The 20,388-nt window shown below is 41.2% G+C and overlaps 1 protein-coding gene across 1 annotated transcript; it reads right to left on the reverse strand.

Annotated features, from left to right (window-relative positions):
• Positions 1-956: 956 nt before the first annotated feature.
• On the reverse strand, positions 957-17,511 carry lin28aa (lin-28 homolog Aa). Its single transcript, XM_061675453.1, has 4 exons — positions 17,481-17,511; positions 17,141-17,319; positions 8,492-8,676; positions 957-1,191 (listed from the first exon to the last, which is right to left on the reverse strand). The coding sequence occupies exons 1-4, from the start codon at positions 17,509-17,511 to the stop codon at positions 957-959; spliced, it is 630 nt and encodes a 209-aa protein (XP_061531437.1).
• Positions 17,512-20,388: the final 2,877 nt, after the last annotated feature.

The following is a 20,388-nucleotide window of genomic DNA, read 5'->3' on the forward strand; positions in this document are numbered from 1 at the left end:
TGTGACCACACCAACGGACCTACCAAATCAAATTTTAAAAAACGAAGAATGAGGTAGCATGGCTACAGAAGAGGCAAAGAAAAACTTTCAAGGGAAATCAGTTTGATTAACTCCTACAGACCTTTTCATAATAAACCATATGCGCCAGGGTACTTCCGAGTGGCAGAAAGTGATGGACTACCGCTGACTTGAACGGAAAACAATAAAAAAAAAAAACTTGTCATGGGTCATACCGCCAAATATACCCAAAAAAGTTAACTTTTTTTTTTTTTTTTTTCTCTACAGATGGGTGAGTACCAATACCGGGTATCTGTGTCAGGGCGACGCCGGCCTTATTTCAAGGTATCGGGTGAAGGCTGTCAATATCAGCCAAAAAAAATATATATATATATATATATAAATCTCACATTGAGTAAGCCCTCCTCTCCAGTAGTTGGGGCTACAGTGCGACGGTTGACACGTCGGCAAATCATCATGTGCGTAAGAAAGAAAGAAAGGTCTTTGCAATTCTTTCTCACTGTGTTCATTGAAATGATATATATCAAAAGTACCAGTGGTATCGGTAATCATATTGGTGAGTACTCAAAAGTTAAAAAAAATAAAAATAAAATAAAAACCTGCGGTTCTGGTTGGGTTGTCTGTTTTTTGCCACCTGGAAGTAAGTGTAACGTAAAGGCCGATAAAGAACATCAGTGATTCTCACTATTGAAAAGAGTGCAATCATACAGCAGTATTCCTGAGTGTAAGCAATAACAACAAATTCAAAAATATCGAAGAAATACATCAGCAACATTCTTCTTGAGAATATTCGTTTCAACCTGAGGTAGTTCCAAAAGAAGCTTTAGGTGCGAGGCGATCCCTCTGTCAAAACAGTTTGATTGGCCTCTGTGCTGCCCAACCAACCAACCAACCAACCAACCAACCCCCCCAAAAAACCCCACCTCCACCCGGCCTCTCTAATCGGAGGGCTCCTGAGGAGGGGGCGGCGCGGTCGAGGCGCGTCCCCCTTGCTCCTCCTCGTTGCCCTTCAAGGAGGACGGCTTTCCCTGAGGACCCGGCGAGGCCTGCTGTGCTTTGATTGGACAGTTGGCCACCATGTGATCGATGCTCTGGCAGAAGTGGCACTTTTTGGGCTGAGGCGGCAACTTGCACTCTTTGGCATGGTGGTCAAGACCACCGCAGTTGTAGCACCTGCAAGGACATCAGCACTCTGGGTCAGTTCAAATGCACATTTTTGGCTCGACGACTGTTCACTTCGTTAGAACTTCTATTCCTTCTCGTGCTACATGAAGAATCACTTAATGTTCAAACTGTCCGTAACGTTTCATCCATGAGGGTACAAGTGCAGTTCAATTGTGTTTAACTTTCATGTGCAATATATTTTCATTTAATCTTTCAGAACCGAACCAGTCGCCGTTTTGAATTCAAAATAGGCCCTTTACGTAACGCAGTCGCCGTCACTGACGTCGTAGGCTGTTTCGTACTCCTTGAACGCTGGCAGCAAGAGCCATTCCATGCATCCACCCTCCACACACAGATGGAATTGTGAATATTACTCTGCGGCGGACTAATATGCGGCCTGAGGTTCCGCCTGTGCGCGCGAAGTCACGGGAGTTGACGAGACCAGAAAACAACGTCCACCGCTTCTGCTGCTAATAAGTCACGGTACTTTTGCTCCGTTACATTGATCTAAATGTCGCTTGCTACTTTTATTTATCAATTATTGCGTATCGACTATTTCGTGCCCGAGACTTCGACTTCTGCATCGGGCGCTGTTCGCATCATCCAATTTAAGCGCGAGTGACGTTTAAGTCTAGTTCACCAATCAAACCATTACCTCAAACAACGTCTTCCATTGGGCTTCCTGGACATGGGTAATCGCACTAGATAAGCCTGCCTTTGGTGTTTGCATGTCTGCATTTACCACTCCAGCACGCAGTTAGCAAGCTAATGATGGCTACACCCCAAAAACGAGTCTTCGCTGGATGCCTCAATTTACAGACCAGCTCGGTGACGTTTTTTAAGCTCCCCCAAAAAATGAAGAAATAAGGCGATCGTTTGACTTTTCAAAGCCCCTTGTAGCCGACGGCAAGGTAAACATCAACACTGCCACCAGCCAACTCTGCAGTGCGCATTTGACAATGCATAGTTTGAGTAAACTTTCACCAGAGACAACATGGCTTTGTGGGTAACTTGATGCTAGTGAACAAAAAAAAAAAAAAGCGATGGATTGAGTTTTGAAGAGACACGCGGATGGCGAGTTGAACATCAACACTACCACCAGCCGACTCTGCAGTGCGCATTTTACGACGGATAGCTTTGTAAACTTTCAGAGACAACGTTGCTTCGTGGGTAACTTGATACGAGTGAATGGGGCAGTGCCAACTGTCGAACTACCTGGGCTTCCTCCTACTGTTCCGCTGTCGTCAGGTGCTGTGACATCATGTCACCTACAAGGAGGGTAAGTTGACTTGTGTGCTTATTTTTACGATTATAGTCCACAATAACCATTCAATTTTAAAGTTTTGGCTCCACATGTGATTTTACATTGTATAAGCTATCACCCCCTCAGCATGTTTGCTTCCTTTTGGCGCATCCATTCGACACATCCGCAGCATTTGAGAGCTGACAGGTGGCCCTTATTCAACTTTTTAAACCTGATTTTAATAATTAGCGATTTTTTTTCATTCATTCAGATTTTTAACATTACTCTTACTGCCACTTTAAAGTTTTTAATCCAGAAAATTTCATTTCTTAAGTACAGTTCAGTTGTATTTAACTTAAATGCAATCCATCCATCCATTTTCCGAGCCGCTTCTCCTCACAAGGGTCGCGGGCGTGCCGGAGCCTATCCCGGCTATCATCGGGCAGGGGGCGGGGTGCACCCTGAACTGGTTGCCAGCCAATCGCAGGGCACATACAAACAAACAACCATTCACACTCACATTCACACCTACGGGCAATTTAGAGTTGTCAATTAACCTACCACGCGTGTTTTTGGGATGTGGGGAAACCGGAGTACCCGGAGAACACCCACGCTGGCACAGGGAGAACATGCAAACTCCACACAGGCGGGGCCGAGGATTGAACCCCGGTCCTCAGAACTGTGAGGCAGACGCTCTAACCGGTCGTCCACCGTGCCACACTTAAGTACAATAAATTGACATTTAATATAATGTAATATTATTTTCTTGTAATTTTGTGGGGGGGTTTGTTGTTGTTGTCAAAAATGACTTCTTGGTTAAGTATTAATGTATTCCAACATTTCCTCGTACCATTTTACATGACAAAAATGACTCATAGAAAAACATGACTATTCTTAAAAAACGACCCTTGTAATATTTACAAAATGTATTCTAATATGACTTCTGGGTTGGATTAAAAAAATATCTATTTTTAGAGGCATTTGTGTGTAATGCAGCTAGATGCCACAAGAGGGTAACATTTCATGTCAATTGTACATCTGGTGGGGCATTTCAGGTCACAGATGGCACCAACTTCTACACACACGTCATAAATGATGTTAGTAGCAACCTTTTCTAAGGCAACACTTATTGTCCGACTTGGATTTGCAGCCATATTTTGGCCTGCCCACATTTACTGATCTATGCAGCAAATTGGTCAGGACAGTCTGAAACACTTAACGTAAATCTAAATGAAGAAATAACGGGGTCATTGTTCTGATATTTTCAGAGGTTGAAGTGGGCATGAGTAGAGATGTCCACATACATTTTTGGTGACAATTGTAATCAGTTTTTCGACATTAAGCAATGTTAAGCTTTTTTACGTTAAACATTCGAGACTGTTCCGAGTGCTCTCAAGTTTTATCGAGACATCACACCAAGACATGGCGGCAAATTGATTTTGGCAATGTAGAAGGAGCGTTCCCAAGGCAATTATTTAGATCTTGCTCTAAAAAGAATTGATATTATTGGAAATGACTTCCACTTTCATTTTCTTGAGCAAAAAAATAAAATAAATTAAAAAGAAAAAAAGAATCTGGAGAACATAGTTCCTTTATTATTGGAGATAGCATGTCCATAGTATGCGCGCATGAGCCCATGAACTAGTGGCATACGAAAGAATCACTGCCTAAGTGTAGTACAGTTGTATTTTTGAACACCAAGAGTGTATATGAATAGCTTCTTATTTCATTTAAAAGTCAAATCTTTACTTAGGGTTAAGGGTAGGACCCAATATATATATATATATATATATATATATATATATATAGTTTTTTTTTTACTTCCTACTCCTATTGAACATGTACAATAGAACATGTATCGAAGGAAAAAATAATATCTAACTTTGAAGTTCAATACATTTAAAATTAATTAAAATTAATCTTTGAGGACAGCCATTTTTACCGTTTTAAATTAACTTATGTGCAAAACGTTTGAATTCAAATGCATTATTCAGTCAGCACGTATTACTCCTCGCCAAAGGTGGGCCCAAGTCCTTGTTTTGCAAGTCACAAGTAGGTCTCAAGTCTTTGCCCTCAAGTCAAGTCACAAGTCCTAGAATGAGTTTCAAGTCCTTTGGAGTCATTTTAACAAATATTTTTATATATATTTATATTTATTTATTTAATTAATGAGTCACTGGTGGTGTAGTGGTACACTCGCCTGGCTTTGGTGCGAGCAGCGTGGGTTGAGTTCCCACTCAGTGACGGTGTGAATGTGAGTGCGAACGGTTGTCTGTGTCATGTGCCCTGCGACTGACTGGCAGCAGCGTTAAAGCAGAGAGGGCACGGGGGTCTAGAAAGACCATGCACGTACGGCTGTAAGACAGATGGGTGGTGGTCACTTGGTACCAGAGAGGCGAGTCACCCTCTTTGCCACCACTGAAGTCATAACAGATGAGCTGCTTTTGCTTTGTGGTGACGCCCGTTGGGGACGCCGCGTCACGGCCCCGCCCTTAAATCAGCATCCGTCGTCAATAGCGTAGAGGGGAAGTGGTCCTTTGTCCAGGAGGGCGGCAGTAATGACCTCTGAACCCTGACCCCTACTCACCACCACAGCGCGCTTGCATTTACTCATACACTGTTGCCAAGGCAACACTGACCTTTCACCCGCTTGCCTTGCCTCTTGCATCTGTTATCAATTAAATGGACAGTGCTTTCTTTACTCGCCCATGTAAATCTGGACTTCATAAAAAAATATATATATATATTTAAAAAAACAAATCAGAGCCTTGACCCAAGACCCCAAACATTTCTAAGTTTTACTTGTCCTGGTCAGGCAACAAAATTAAAATTAAACCACTCCATAACAAAATAGGGCCGGAGGGTGAACGATATCTTATCAATGGATTAATGCGGCCCAGGAGGGGGGTTGCGGGGGGCAGTTATTGAACCGCGGAGGGCGTTGCAGGGCTCTTTGAAGCTGTAATGATCTCCACTCTCACACAGACTACTCGATGGTTCTAATCGCAAATGACAGCAGGGTGAATGTGATACACCTCAAACCCCAGGCCCCTTAATGATATTCAAAGAAGAGGGAGGGAGGGGAGGGCCCCCCCCCCCCCCCCCCACACACACACACCTTCCAAAAAGTAAAATACAAAACATGAGCCACATACCCTCAAGTGAGGCTTTATGTAGGGTATCCAGTCATTACGGAAAATTACCGCATACTAATATTTATAAATACTGAAACAAGAAGGGCACAGTGACTTTCCAAACACCCAGTTGACCAGTGAACCAATCCTAAAGACTGTAGGAAAGTATAATATTAGAGCGTGGTTGCTAACAAATCTTAATGAGCTTCTATACAGGTCAAACCTCACAAAAGAATTTTAACGAAACATGAGTGCGATCGCGGTCTAATTTGCTCAGAAAGGAGGATGAGCTGAGGTGACAGTTCGTCGTTGATCCATTGACATCTGTTGTTAGGCCCAGAAATACTTGGAGAAAGGTGATCAAACATGAGACGTTTCAATATAAAATACTAACCTCCTGTATGTTGTATTAAAATCAGGTCATAAAATATCAGCGATGCTAACTTCCTGAACACCTTTTATAAACAACCTACAGATTCGCAGTTCCTTGTCAAATCTATCCGGGTTGAGGAACCGTGGGTGTGACTCCACTGGGGTGGGGGGGGTTCAAAAGATTTAAACAGTTATTGATCCAGGTCACACGTCAAGACACTGCCGATGTGACCCTCGCCAAGGTGGGGGAGTGGGAGAGGGGGGTTGTGACAAAGGCAAAGGAACGGGGGAAGCTGAAATCCAAACGGTTTGGATTGATGATAGCTTTGTTTTAAAGTACCGTATTTTCACGACCATAAGGCGCACTTAGAAGTCTTACATTTTCTCCAAAATGGACGGGGCGCCTTATAATGCGGCGCGCCTTATGTGTGCACCGAGTTCCAAAATCTGTAAATGTTGTTGTGTGACTTCGATGAGCGCTCCGCTTGACTGACTGGGAGCATTTCCTGCCGACACGCTGCTTATATAGAGGAGAGGCGGACGTGACTGAGGACAGCATGCGGACGTAAAGGGGGAAGGGTGCGCGTTAAAGAGGATGCTAAAGGCACCCCCCCAGTAGGTATATAGTATGTGCATTGTGCAAAACAACATCGGTTTGACAAAGGACCCTTGAAAATGGCACCTACGAAGAGACACGCTTACGAAGCACAATTTAAACTGCAAACTGTCAGTTACACGGAGGAACATGGGAATCGAGCAGCCGCGAGAGAATTCAAGATCAACGAATCCATGGGTCACAAGACACTAAACACTGGGATACTTTATATTGCTGAATGACTCTCTGTACTAAGTATATATCTGTTTCTGTGGTATGTCAAAAAGGTTCCAGGACTGGTGTCACAAATGATATTTCAAATCCAAACTACTACAAAAAGATCCTAGGGCGTTTGCGTCATTAAGTGCATGTGAAGAGGCGGGAGATGTGGCAGACAACACGCCTGCTCACAATGCCCTGAGCATCTGACAGTTAATGGCCGAGAAGAACATCGCCATGCTGGAGCAACCTTACGACGCACCTTTGATTAGTTTCCCTTTCCCCGAGCTCAAGAACGTCATCAAGGGCAACCATTTAGAAGACGTGGACGACATCAAGATGGCCGTGACAACAGAGAAGCGAAGGATTGAAGAAGAATCCTTCCAGGAGTGCATAAAGGCGTGGCAGAGAAGCCTGGGAAGGTCCGTTAAACTCCGGGGTGATTACTTCCAAATGGAAATCTTGTCATTTGGATTTAAGATGCATCACTTGTGACCCCAGTCCTGGAACTTTTATGACACACCTCGTGTATATATTGTGTTTTACTGTAATACTTAACTGCAGTCATACTTTCATATGTACCATGTAGCTAAAAAGCGAAGCGTGAAAGTCTCTGTCGCCGAAATGCACGAGTGGAGTCGAATGGGGCCATCATTGCCAACAGCCTCGCAAATGTCTACACTCTCGCCACTCTCTCTCACCACTTTCCTCTCTTTGTATTATTATAATAGTACAGTGGTGCGTAGTCATACGATTCACCCGAATTACGAGTTTTGAGATACAAGTTGCTGTTTTTTTTTTTTTTTTTTTTATTTCACTTGTAAGCAAAAAATTGAGATACAACCATATATACAGTATATATGTATCGTGACATTAGGCTTGTTTACATGGAGTCTTGTATTCCAATTAGAATCTGGTTTAGATGCCCAAACTGAATAAAAATGCTCCATATAAACACCTCAACTGGAATAAACACAGGTAGAATCCGAATGGATTTTCACTCGGTTTCACAGGGGTGGAATATTCCTTTTCCCAAAACAAATTAGAAGTCATGTAAACAGTTTAATTGGAACGGTGTTCTGGCTCAATCTTGACATAAATGCGCGGTGACGTCGTTTACGCACGTAAATATGGCGGCTTCCAAACAGAGCTGGTCTGCAAGGGAGAGAGAGTTTTTAACTACTTGGAACTTGTTTTCAATCAAGCTGTTGCGGAAAAACAAGTACAACTACTGTGCTGAACAGACAACTGACCATCTTGACAAATGATTTGATGTTTACATAGATCTACGCATGTCAAAAAACTGGCTGGTTTAATTTCTGTCCATTCTATTTAATGATGTCATTACGACATGTTTTTATAAAGTGCAATACGATAGAGTCCTATCTTCCGTTCATGTTTTCCCCCTACAAAGTATGTGTTGTTTTCTTAGGGAGGCTAGAACGGATTAAGGGTATTTCGATTCATTTCAATTGGGAAACATGATTTGCGATATGAGTGTTTCCAGAACAAATTAAACTTGTATCTCAAGGCTGTACTAAATGTGGAGCCTCAAAACGCTGTTTCCCATGACCACACCAGGGTAACGTTTTTCTGTTCCAGTGCGTCTGCAGGTGTGAGGCTGGGTGTCGCCCACTGTAACTTGTTGGATCGGTCACATTGCCTCATGTGCGGCTGGCCTAAATTTTGGTTCCGCCGAGCGTCTGAAGAGTTGCGCATGTAGTTTTTCCCAGCACGTTTGCTTACCGGTCTCCTTTGGAGCGTCTCTTCTGGACTTTCTTGCCTTTGGGTCTGCGCTCGCTGCCCACGCAGTGGACGCCGCCGGGGCCTGTGACCCGCTGCGACTCCAGCCCCTTGGAGGACTTCTTGAAGGTAAACTCCACGGCTTCGCCTTCCTTCAGGCTGCGGAATCCCTCCATGTGCAACTTGCTCTAGAGAAGAAAGAACAGCCAAGGATGAGGACTCATTGCAGGCATTCTTCATTGTGTCATTACAAAGCGGCAGGGAATGGTGTGAAGTAACGAAGTCAACTTCATTACTGCACTCAAGTAGGAATTGTTTGATGTTGACTTGTGTCTGCTCTGTGTGCAAAGTTTTTTTTTTTTTTTTTTTTTGCGCCAAGTTACAACAAGTTTAGAGTCTTCAATTAACCTACCACGCATGTTTTTGGGATGTAGGAGGGAAACGGAGTGCCCGGAGAAAACCCACGCAGGCACGGGGAGAACATGCAAACTCCACACAGGCGGGGCCGGGGATTGAACCCCTGTCCTCAGAACTGTGAGGCTGACGCTCTAACCAGTCGCCCACCGTGCCGCCTACACTGTTCATAGTACATGATAAACAGAAAACTTTTTTTTTTAACTTTTTGTTAGAAAAATATGCTTTTTCATTTGGTGGTGTATGTTAATATTTAGTTTGAGGGTGAGGAGAAGAAAGTCGACCGGCGTCGGCTCAGTGCAATAACAACCCACAGCCGTGCGGCCACGGGGAGTTCCACGCAACAGAGACACTTATTAAAAGGTAAGTTAACCGTTTATCACATTCGCTAGCCAGCGAGCTCCTTAGCTCGCTGGACCGCGGTGGGGTCGCTAAATTCGTCAGCTCCTCACTCTGATTTGTTGTGTGCGGGTGCCCCACATAGGCACACAGGAAAGTTAACTTTTTATTAACCATAACACACACGTTATTCAGCCAGTAGCCGACTACAGACACGAGCGGCACACGGCGTACGAGCGAATGTATTTGATTGACAGGCGAAGGGCGGTCTGCAGCGCCTTCAGCGGGCTCGAGGGTGGCTTTTTAGACACACACACTTTTTACTTTGTTAAATCAGTACTTCTACTTTTCGCAGCGTCATTTGACTTGTTCCTACTTACTAAAGTACTTTGGACATGCGCGCGCGCACACACAAACACGCACTTTTTGCAACTTCTACGCAAGTACAGCGAGTGAGTACTTTTAGTTTTTGCTTTGTACTTTTCACACGCACACACACCCTGCATTTGTGTTGCTTAATGCCTCTTTGTCTCCCCTCCACCTCCGAATGTTCAACCTAAATGTGACTGACCTTCAACCCATCCCCCCCACCTTGCTCTCTGGATGGAGGAACAGCATTCCACACTGCAGCCCCCCACTCCACTAACACACGGACCACTGCTAAAATCTAAACTGCAGGATGCAAGGGGGGTGTGGGGCGATGGGTGGGGGTGGGGTGGTTAGGCAGGGGATGAGGGTGGGTCTGATCAGGATGACATTCCTTGGATGGTTGTTGGGCACAAAGACAAACAAGATTAAAAGTTTGAGGGGGTGGGGGGAGAAGTGTTGTCTGAATGATGTCTTCCTCTGATAACCCACCCCCCAAAAAACAGCCCACCCTGTGGACGCCTGCGACATCTTGAGTTGCGATTTGATTTCTTGGTTCGCTCGACGACGCGTGCCGAGGGGGGGGATGGGCGGCGGAGGGTGGTGTCGGGGTTTGGTGCTCGATTTGCTGTATTAATCAAATGACAATGAAAAAAACTGTGGGCTTAAATGTGCTGTCAGTGAACAATAAGATAGCTCGGAGTTACATTCACCTCAAACGACCCTTAAGAAGTTTCACAAGAAAAGGCCGGAGGATTAGGAGACGTCGGCAAACAACATAGGATGTGGACATATTTTAAAAGGGGGAATTGTTTTCTCGCTCATTAAACTCAAATATCTCTCAGTAGAGCAAACACCGGCGCCAAGGCCGAATTTTTAGATGCCAAACTTTAGCCGACGTGAATCTTCTGAAATATTCAAGCTAAATTTAAAGAGAAATTTCAGTGGCACTTTAGAAATGGGATAAAGAACCAGAATCGGTTACTCTTCAAAATGGACCCTCGATAAGGTATCAGAATCAAATGATCTCATTCATTCAACTCAAATATCTCTCAGGAGAGCACAGACATGGCCAAAGCCGTGAAACTACAACCCCAATTCCAATGAAGTTGGGACGTTGTGTTAAACATAAATAAAAAGAGAATACAATGATTTGCAAATCATGCTCAACCTATATTGAATTGAATACTCTACAAAGACATTTAAAATACACACTACAAAGACATTTAAGATATTTAATGTTCAAAATGATAACATTTATTGTTTTTAGCAAATAATTATTAACTTTGAATTTTAGGGTTTATGGCTAATTGGGAACAGGTGGGTGCCATGATTGGGTATGAAAGGAGCTTCCCTGAATTGCTCAGTCATTCACAAGCAAAGACGGGGCGAGGTTCACCTCTTTGTGAACAAGTGCGTGAGAAAATAGTCGAACAGTTTAAGGACAATGTTCCTCAACGTACAATTGCAAGGAATTTAGGGATATCATCATCTACGGTCCATAATATCATCAAAAGGTTCAGAGAATCTGGAGAAATCAGTGCATGTAGGCGGCAAGGCCGAAAACCATCATTGAATGCCCGTGACCTTCGATCCCTCAGGTGGCACTGCATCAAAAATCGACATCAATGTGTAAAGGATATCGCCACATGGGCTCAGGAACACTTCAGAAAACCAATGTCAATAAATACAGTTCGGCGCTACATCCTTAAGTGCAACTTGAAACTCTACCATTTATCAACAACACCCAGAAACGCCGCCGGCTTCTCTGGGCCTGAGCTCCTGAAGCTGTACATCAAACAAGAATGGGAAAGAATCTTTCTTCAGCTGTTCAACAGTCCGGGGTCTCCGTTGTCATATTTTACGCTTCATAATACGCCACACATTTGCAACGGGAGACAGGTCTGGACTGCAGGCCTGCCGGTCTAGTACCCGCACTCTTTTACTCGAAGCCATGCTGTTGTAACGCGCGCAGAATGTGGTTTGGCATTGTATTGCTTAAATAAGCAAGGACGTCCCTGAAAAAGACGTTGCTTGGATGGCAACATATGTTTCTCCAATACCTATACATGTACCTTTCAGCATTAATGGTGCCTTCACAGATGTGTAAGTTACCCATGCCATTGGCACTAACACGTCCCCATACCACCACAGATGCTGGCTTTTGAACTTTGCGTCCATAACAGTCCGGATGGTTCTTTTCCTCTTTGGCCCGGAGGACACGACGTCCACAATTTCCAAAAACAATGTGGACTTGTCGGACCACAGCACACTTTTCCATCAGTCCATCTTAGATGAGCTCGGGCCCAGAGAAGCCGGCGGCGTTTCTAGGTGTTGTTGATAAATGGCTTTTGCTTTGCATAATCGAGTTTCAAGTTGCACTTTACACATTGATGTCGGTTTTTGATGCAGTTCCGCCTGAGGGATCGAAGGTCACGGGCATTCAATGTTGGTTTTCGGCCTTGCCGCTTACCTGCACTGATCTGAACCTTTTGATGATATTATGGACCGTAGAGGATGAAATCGCTAAATTCCTTGTAATTGTACGTTGAAGAACATTGTCTTTAAACTGTTCGACTATTTTCTCGCACACTTGTTCACAAAGAGGTGAACCTCGCCCCGTCTTTGCTTGTGAATGACTGAGCAATTCAGGGTAGCTCCTTTTAGACCCAATCATGGCACCCACCTGTTCCCAATTAGCCTGTTCACCTGTGGGATGTTCCGAACAGGTGTTTGATGAGCATTCCTCAACTTTCTCTGTCATTTTTGCCACCTGTCCCAGATTTTTTGGAACGTATTGCTGCCATTAAATTCTAAGTTCATGATTATTTGCTAAAAGAAAAATAACGTTTATCAGTTTGAACATTAAATGTCTTGTCTTTGTAGTGTATTCAATTAAATATAGGTTGCATATGATTTGCAAATCATTGGTAGGTTAATTGAAGACTCTAAATTGCCCGTAGGTGTGAATGTGAGTGCGAATGGTTGCTTGTTTGTATGTGCCCTGCGATTGGCTGGCAACCGGTTCAGGGTGTGCCCCGCCTCCTGCCCGATGATAGCTGGGATAGGCTCCGGCACGCCCCTTCTGAGGAGAAGCGGCTCAGAAAATGAATGGATGGATGGATGGATGGATGGATGGATGTAATCCGTTTTTATTTGTGTTTAACACAACGACCCAACTTAATTGGAATTGGGGTTGTACAAACATAGATCTACTGCACATCGAGCCAGCCAAAACGCCTCAGTTAGCCGCAGTAATACAGTACAGGTTGTTATTCACAGAGGAGAAAGAATATGCCTTTGAGTATTGTTATATTGTCTGTCAGCGTGTTACTCCATTTCATCTGGAAACGTTTTTAATTTGTGAATACAAAATGTCTAATTCTTTGCTTTGCGTTCAGTTCGACAGTAAACTTCAAGGGAGTGGCTTGAAGCCTCTTTTTGGAGAAATAGTTTCCCATCTGTCAAACTGCTGCTCGTTGTGAAATGAGTTGAGTTCACTGCCACCACACAGCACTCGTACCTCAAATGTTGGCTTTTGCGTCAAAGCAAAAAAAAAAACATTTGATGGCTCGTATGTTGGGTTACTCGTATCTCAAGGTACTACTTTACATTTAAGTTCTCTATTAAGAGCCACTGTGCAGTTGTTTTAAACTCCAAGTTTATTCCCATTAATGGAAAGTGGAAAGTTTCTAACTTCTAAAATTTTGCAGCCCCGTGTGTGTCATGTCTGCGACTTTTTAGCATTGATGCGATAATGATGATAAGTTTATTTAAATTACAAACAAACCCCAAAATACGTCCATTTCATACACATCTGCTGGGTAACCACGCACTGCCAACGACCGCTGGTTGCCCCGCTCCCATCAGGATTCTGGACCCTGATGGAGAGCGTTAACCCACTTCCTCACCCACGTGACCTCCCTCCAACCCCCCACGAAAGGCCATCAACAGCCTGCAGTTGCTTTAACCAGGTAAGTAGGACTGAGGCATGGGTCTTTTTTTTTTTTTTTGATTGCCTTGAAGTAGAAGCATATTTTGCGGGGGGGTCTACTGTAAAACTGCGCTGTAGTTTGTGCCTGGAAGAGCAGAGGAAGACATCAGGGGCTTGAGTGGGCAATGGAAGGACTGTCCCCCGTGACAAATAGGGGCTCGGTCACGGGCCGAGGGATGCCCCATTCACATGTATGGCTTCATTGTCCACCTGCACAAAAGGCCCAGTGGATCCCTGGAGTACATTTTCTGTGACACGCGGCTACTAATTTTACAGACCGTGCCTGCTCTTCTTTTTCTTTTTTTTAACATTGCCATAACCTTTTACAATCCATCATTGACGCGAGTCTAGCTCTCCCCCCTGCACACACACACACACACGCGCAGAGAAAGGAAGTGGGCTCGGGGCGGAGGGGTGTCGGCCATTGGTTACGCATTGCTTGAGTTTGATTCAATGAGACACTTTCAGGAGATCAGCACAGGCTTCATCTTGAGCTGCACTTAATGAACCTGCTAATTAAGACAGGACAAGTAAGAGCCCACCCGTTTCCCCATATCAGGGCCCATTTAATTCATTATAATTGATCTAATTTGCCTTTTCTCGCTCACTTAAGCAATGCTGATATTGTTTGATTTCATAACAATCCACTCAACACTATTGATGTTATATCCACACTATTTTGTTGTTGTTGTTGTTGTAATTTATATTTATGTTTTTATAGCGCTTTTATTTGACTTCAGTCTTCAGGTCTTGCACTGTGATTCACTTTTGAGCAACTTTTTCAGATTCTCTGTATGTATAGCAGTACATAAACTCGGATTGAAAACTTTAATGCATGGAATAAATTAGATTAAAGCTTCTTGAATTAAGTTTGATGTTTTATAAAGTCCTCCGAGATCAATAAGGAAATTAAGTAAAAATTATGCAAAGACGCATAGATACATTTTATGAGCATTTGTGGCTTTTTTCTTCTTTATTTACAATTACATGGCAGGCCAAGAGTACAACAGATTAGATTGAAGCTTCTTGAATTAAATTTGAAGCTGTTTAAAGTCCCCGGAGAGCCATATTAAAGTTGAAGCAAAAATTATGCACAGATTTATTACACTTGATGAGAATTGACTTTTTTATTTTATGTTTTAAACGTGGCAGGTTATAGTCAGCCATTGGGCCATGGGTATAATAGATAAGAGCTTCTTGATTCTTGAATTGAATTTCAGGTTTTATAAAGTCCTCAAAGGGCCCGCTTAAAATGTATGCAATTTGTGATTTTTTTTTTTTTTTTTTAAGAAATGCATGGCTCGCCCCAAGGTGATCATATCCAACGTTTTTTTTTTTTGTTTAATTAAAAATAAAAATTGGAATATTACAAGTCACACTTTTACTTTTATTAAAGGAGAATTTAAAATGTAGAAAAGTTAGATGTTACAAGATGTCACACTTTTTTCATTAAAAGTGTGAGTGCATTTTAATGTTACAAGATATCATGCTATAACTGATAACTTTTTTGTTTTGTCACTGATACCACAAAGCTCAGAAGCAGACATTTAAAAAAACAAACAACAACAAAATGCATTAGCATATGTTGACCTCGAGTATATTGGATTGGATTTATCATATTTCACAAACAAAAGAGGAAGTGGCCCTCCTTTTCCTTCCATTTTCAGTGAATTTTTTTTTGGGTGAAATCCCGAGTTTACAAGCATTTCTTCCACTGTTTCCCACATTTCTACTTAAAAAGAATCATATATTAATATTCAATGTCTAATGAAACTTCCCAACATTTCCCTTTAATATTCTTTTTCAGTCTTGCAGTGTTGCTGTTGTTAGTTTATTTCTAAGCAAAAAGACATCTTTACAGCTGCTATACTACAGCACACAAGAAGCATGCATGGGTGGGGCGATGGGGGGAGGGTGGTGTTGAGTCTTTTGAATGAATTTACGACAGGAACCTCGCGGTGAATGAGGCAGCCAGTGCGTTCTCCTCTCATTCACATGCTAAGTCTTTATCTTATCACACCTACCGGAGGCACTCACGTGGAGGCGGGGGGGGGGGTACACCTTCACATCTCTCTTAAATACCTGTGCTAATCTGCCTCATCAAAAAAAAAAAAAAAAAAAAAATCCACTCATGTATTTAACAAGTCTCACAGGGAAATTATGGAGTTCAAGAATAGAACGACAACCTCCACGGGGAGAACTGAATTTGAATTGTTGAAATGAAGAATGTAAGACTTGAACTGAAGTTGAACTGCTCCGTCGTCAACAAATGTGGAAGGATGTCAAATATTTCTTCATTTGGGGATTTGCGTTGGGAAAATTAGAGAGTTGTATTGTGCATATTTGAATTGAATAAGAGTAGTTCCCAAAATGTCTCCAATTAAAGGAACAGTTTGACGTTGGAATGGATTGATTCAGCCAAGGAAGGACGAGGTAAACATGCAAAATATGTCTTCATGTTGGAATTCGATTGAAAAAAATGTTGAAAATGGGAATAATTCCCAACGTGTCCTTAATGAGTTGAAGATTTGAAAGTTGGGATGGATTGAATCAGTCAAGAAATGTGGAAAGAGGGGGTGAATATCTAAAATATTTATTAAGGAATTGTATTGTTTAAAAAATAGAATTTTGTTAAATCTGGGAAATTCGGAGAGTGGAAATAGTTAACAAAATGTCCTGATTGACAGGAACAGTCTGAAATTTGACTGTGTCTGAATCAGTCAAGAAATGTGGAGTGATGGGCTTCATATGTGAAATATTTATAATAAAGGAATTTTATTGTATCAGAAAATAAGGAAATGTATTGTTAAATTTGAGGAAAGTGGGAATAGGTCACAAGATGAATGAGCGGAAAATGTAGAAGTTAGAATGGTTTGATTCAGCCAAGCAATATGGAAGTATTGTTTAATTTGGGAAGTTGCTTCCTCAAATGTCCTGAATGAGGGTAACGGTGTGAAATTGGAATGGTTTGACTCAGTCGGGAAATATGAAAGAACGTGGTAAATCTGTCAAACAGTTCTTTATTGGGGACTTTTCTTGTGATATTTGGAGAATGGGAATCGTGACGTGAACATCTTCAACAATTCAATCCGGTTGCCTCCACACAACCGATTTATAACGAAAATACAATTTTAAAAAAGAAAACCATTAAATCCGTTTTCATAAAAGAACACGAATGAGACCAAATAATGATGATCATTTCCCTTTAAAAAAAAACATTGCATATCATCATTTCCAAGTTTTTTTTTTTTATATATATAGCTTCAAATGGCCTCAGAACTCCCTCCATGTTCCCACGTGTTCCCACGGGGGGGTGGAAACAACACCCACGGTGCTGAAGCTGAAACCAACAAACCCCCCCACCCAGAAAAAAAAGCGAAGCACGATTTCGTGTGGCAGCTACGAATTCCTGCTGCAATTTCGCTCCCTTTCCAACGAAACTAATCCGGATTTGTCCTTTTGAAGTGAAAATGATAGGGGGCGTGTGTGCGTGTGTGTGTGTGTGTGTCGGAGGGGGGGGGGGGGGGTGTTTTCTTTACCTGATGCACGAACACGTCCACTGGCTCGTCCAGCTGCACGCCGTCCCGGCTCGTCATGGACAGGAAGCCGAAGCCCATCCGCACGTTGAACCACTTGCACAAGCCGAGGCCCTGCAGGAGGGTCTGCGAGTCCTCCTCGGCCGGGATGGGGCCCTCGTCCTCGTCCGCCTTGCACACCCCTAAGAGCACAAGTTTAAATTTTTTTTTTTAATAATAAATCAATACAAAAAATAAAAATAAAAAGCAATTAAAAAGATCAAGCGTAATTGCGTATTTGCGCACTTTGCGTAAGATAGACGCTAATGAATCAATTAACGAACGCTTGTGGATATTACTCGACCTGGGAAGTCCTGGTTGGAAACGGAGCCCATGTCTCGTCCTCCGCGTGAAAAAAAAAATGATAGCACCCACGCACACGCACGGATCCACGCAGGTCGTCGCCACGATAGCGCAAAAAAAAAAAAAAAAAAAAAAAAAAAAAAAAAAGTGGAGCAAGAGGAGCGGGAGAAAGCAGAAGGGAGGGGACGGAGAATGGAGGGGGTTGGTACGCACTCGTGTAACAATGAGGGGGGGGGGGGGTTGGGGTTTGCTAAAAGACCCCCCCCACCCACACACACGCAAAATAAGACAATGCAAGGAAGGCCCGCCCCCCCAGGTCAGGCCGACTTCTCTGCCTCCTCGAACGCACCTTCTGCCATGCTTGCCGGCGTCGCACGCACTTCATTAAATCACCTGGTTGCTTTTATTTACTTTATTCGAACAATTTTCTTTGCTGTTATTTTGCTTTTTTTTCTTTAAATCAGCCAAATTCTCACATACGTCACTGTAAATATTTATTGTTTGTATCTTTTTATTTTTTCAACGAATAATTTTGCCCCACTTTGCTATTATTCTGCTTATTTTATTTCCTTCTTTATTTCACACTTTTACAATCTTTTACTTTTTCACTTATTTTATGAATCAATATTCTCATGACAATGATCTTTTTGTATTGTCAAAAAAGGCCCCCCATCAAACTTTTACTAGATGGTAAAAGTTATAATTTATTTTATTCATAAATAAATGTCAGGTCACTTTTAAAAGTTGCTGTATATTGTCAGTATTTTTGATTTATTTCTGATTGTTTTTTTAATAAATAGTTTTGCTCCCCTTTCGGATTATTATTTTTGATGATCATGACAAGTTTTTTAACTTGTCATTTTTCGTATTCATTAAAAAATCTCATGATAATGCTGTTTTTTTTATTGTCAATAAAGTTGGAGTTATTTTATTATTTGCAATTAATTTATTTTGTCTTTAGTTTATTAAGGAACATCCTTATTGCAATTGTGAATTTTATTTATTGTCAGACAATTATATTATTTGTAATTATCATCTTTGGTTGACTTTAAATAATTTTGCCCTACTTGCTATTGTTTTGCTTATGATAGTTTATCTGACCATTTTTTAAATTTTGTTTATCGTTGTTTCTCATCACCAAAATTCCTATTTGCTTAATTTCTACAATAAAATTCTTGTTGATTTTATTAATCAAGATTCTTGTGATACTTGTGATTGTTGTTGTCCATTAATTAATTAATTAATTTGTTATTTACATTTTTTTCAAGTATTTTTACTTTCTATGTATCTTCCAGTTTTGCCATCACGAGTCTCATCCTTTTTATTGTTAGACAACAATTTTCTTCTTCTTCTTCTTCTTGTTATTATTATTACTATCAATTACATCTGCTATTAACTTTTTTCTACAACAAAAAGTGTGATAAGGATAATTGAAAAAAAAACACTTACATTTTGTTATTTACTTTTCATCAACATTCTTAGGATTTTATTATTATTTATTTAATTTATTTTTAATGTCAGGATTGTTTTCACTTATTTTGTGAATCAATATTCTCATGACAATGATCTTTTTGTATTGTCGAAAAAGCCCCCCCCCATCAAAAGTATTTTTAAAACTTATCATTTATTTTACTCATTAAAATTATAAAGGTTATGGTATTTTTTGAATTGAAGAATTGATTCTTCATTTTTTTTTTTTCAATTTCCCCTCTCATGCAGCTATATATATATTAGGAGAAGCTCTCAGTGGACACTGCTACACAGTAAAACAAAACAACCACAATAATAAAGCTATTTTTAAATGTCAGTCTTTGCAAAAAAATAACCATAAATTTGCCCAAAAGGGAAGGTTACTTTTTAAAACCGCCAAATTATGACCGATTTGATTCCATTTTGGGTGTTTTAAGCAAACTCAAGTATCAAACCTAACATTGCTTGAATAGTTCCTATATTGCTTGTTGTTATATTGGTGCGTTTAACAAAAACGTATCCAGTCCAGAACCAAACTACTGGGACTAAGAAAATCAAGCCAGCTGCAAGAAAACAAGGCCCCGCCCCAAAATAGACAAAATAAATCAATACTGTGATTGATCACGCAATGTTAATTTGTTGACTCCCAAGATGACACACGAGGAAAGTCTGAAGCCTCATCCACCCAATCATAAAAAGGAAGGCTTTAGATGACATATCAATAATATTAAATAATGCTAGTATGAATCGCATAAATTTATTGTATTATTATAACTTAGCTCCAACAAATATCCGCTTAGGTTTGCTCAATATGAGTTGAAGTTCAACCTGTAGTGTTGTATTTGTTTTACGTATAACCACAATGCATCACTTTGAGCACTGGAAAACAAAAAGAAAAAGAATAAACAACGTTTGTGGGCAGCGCCTCCAAGTGGACCAGTGACGTGCACTCCAACTCATATACTCTATTCAAATCCATACTTGGATGTCAGGGAATGGTTTCAAAAGCAAGAAAAGATTTTTTAAAAGCAACGCCGTAAACTTCAGACCCTTCAAAAAGACATTTACTTGAAAAAAAAGTTGTGCACTAGGAAAAAATGGATTTATTATTTTTAAAATAATGCACTCTTGAAATGTTTTCTTATCTTTTTCAATTATTTGGTGTGTCTAAACGGTACAGAAAATTGATTTACTGGACAATTTTTGATTCAACAAGCAATTTCAATGATCTTTTCTTTTAATATGTTTTAAACTGGTAAATAAATACCAATAATACATACTATCAAAAAAATTTCTGCTACTAGAGCTGGATTGTATTTACTGTAGTTTTTAAAAGGCGAAACAGAGCACATGACCAACATTATCATGAGTTTACTTTGTATTGTTTTTGCTTTTAGGGCAAGTTGACATTTAGTCGTTTGGTGGTATATTGAAGATGT

The sequence above is a fragment of the Phycodurus eques genome, chromosome 4 (genome assembly GCF_024500275.1).
Source record: "Phycodurus eques isolate BA_2022a chromosome 4, UOR_Pequ_1.1, whole genome shotgun sequence".
NCBI classification, from domain to species: Eukaryota; Metazoa; Chordata; class Actinopteri; order Syngnathiformes; family Syngnathidae; genus Phycodurus; species Phycodurus eques.

Coding starts and splice junctions, on each gene's coding strand:
- lin28aa (XM_061675453.1), bottom strand. CDS start 17,511: ATGGGCTCCGTTTCCAACCAGGACTTCCCAG. Junction 8,677..17,140: donor TGGACGTGTTCGTGCATCAG/GTAAAGAAAACA, acceptor TTTCTTCTCTAG/AGCAAGTTGCACATGGAGGG. Junction 1,192..8,491: donor AGACGCTCCAAAGGAGACCG/GTAAGCAAACGT, acceptor ATGTCCTTGCAG/GTGCTACAACTGCGGTGGTC.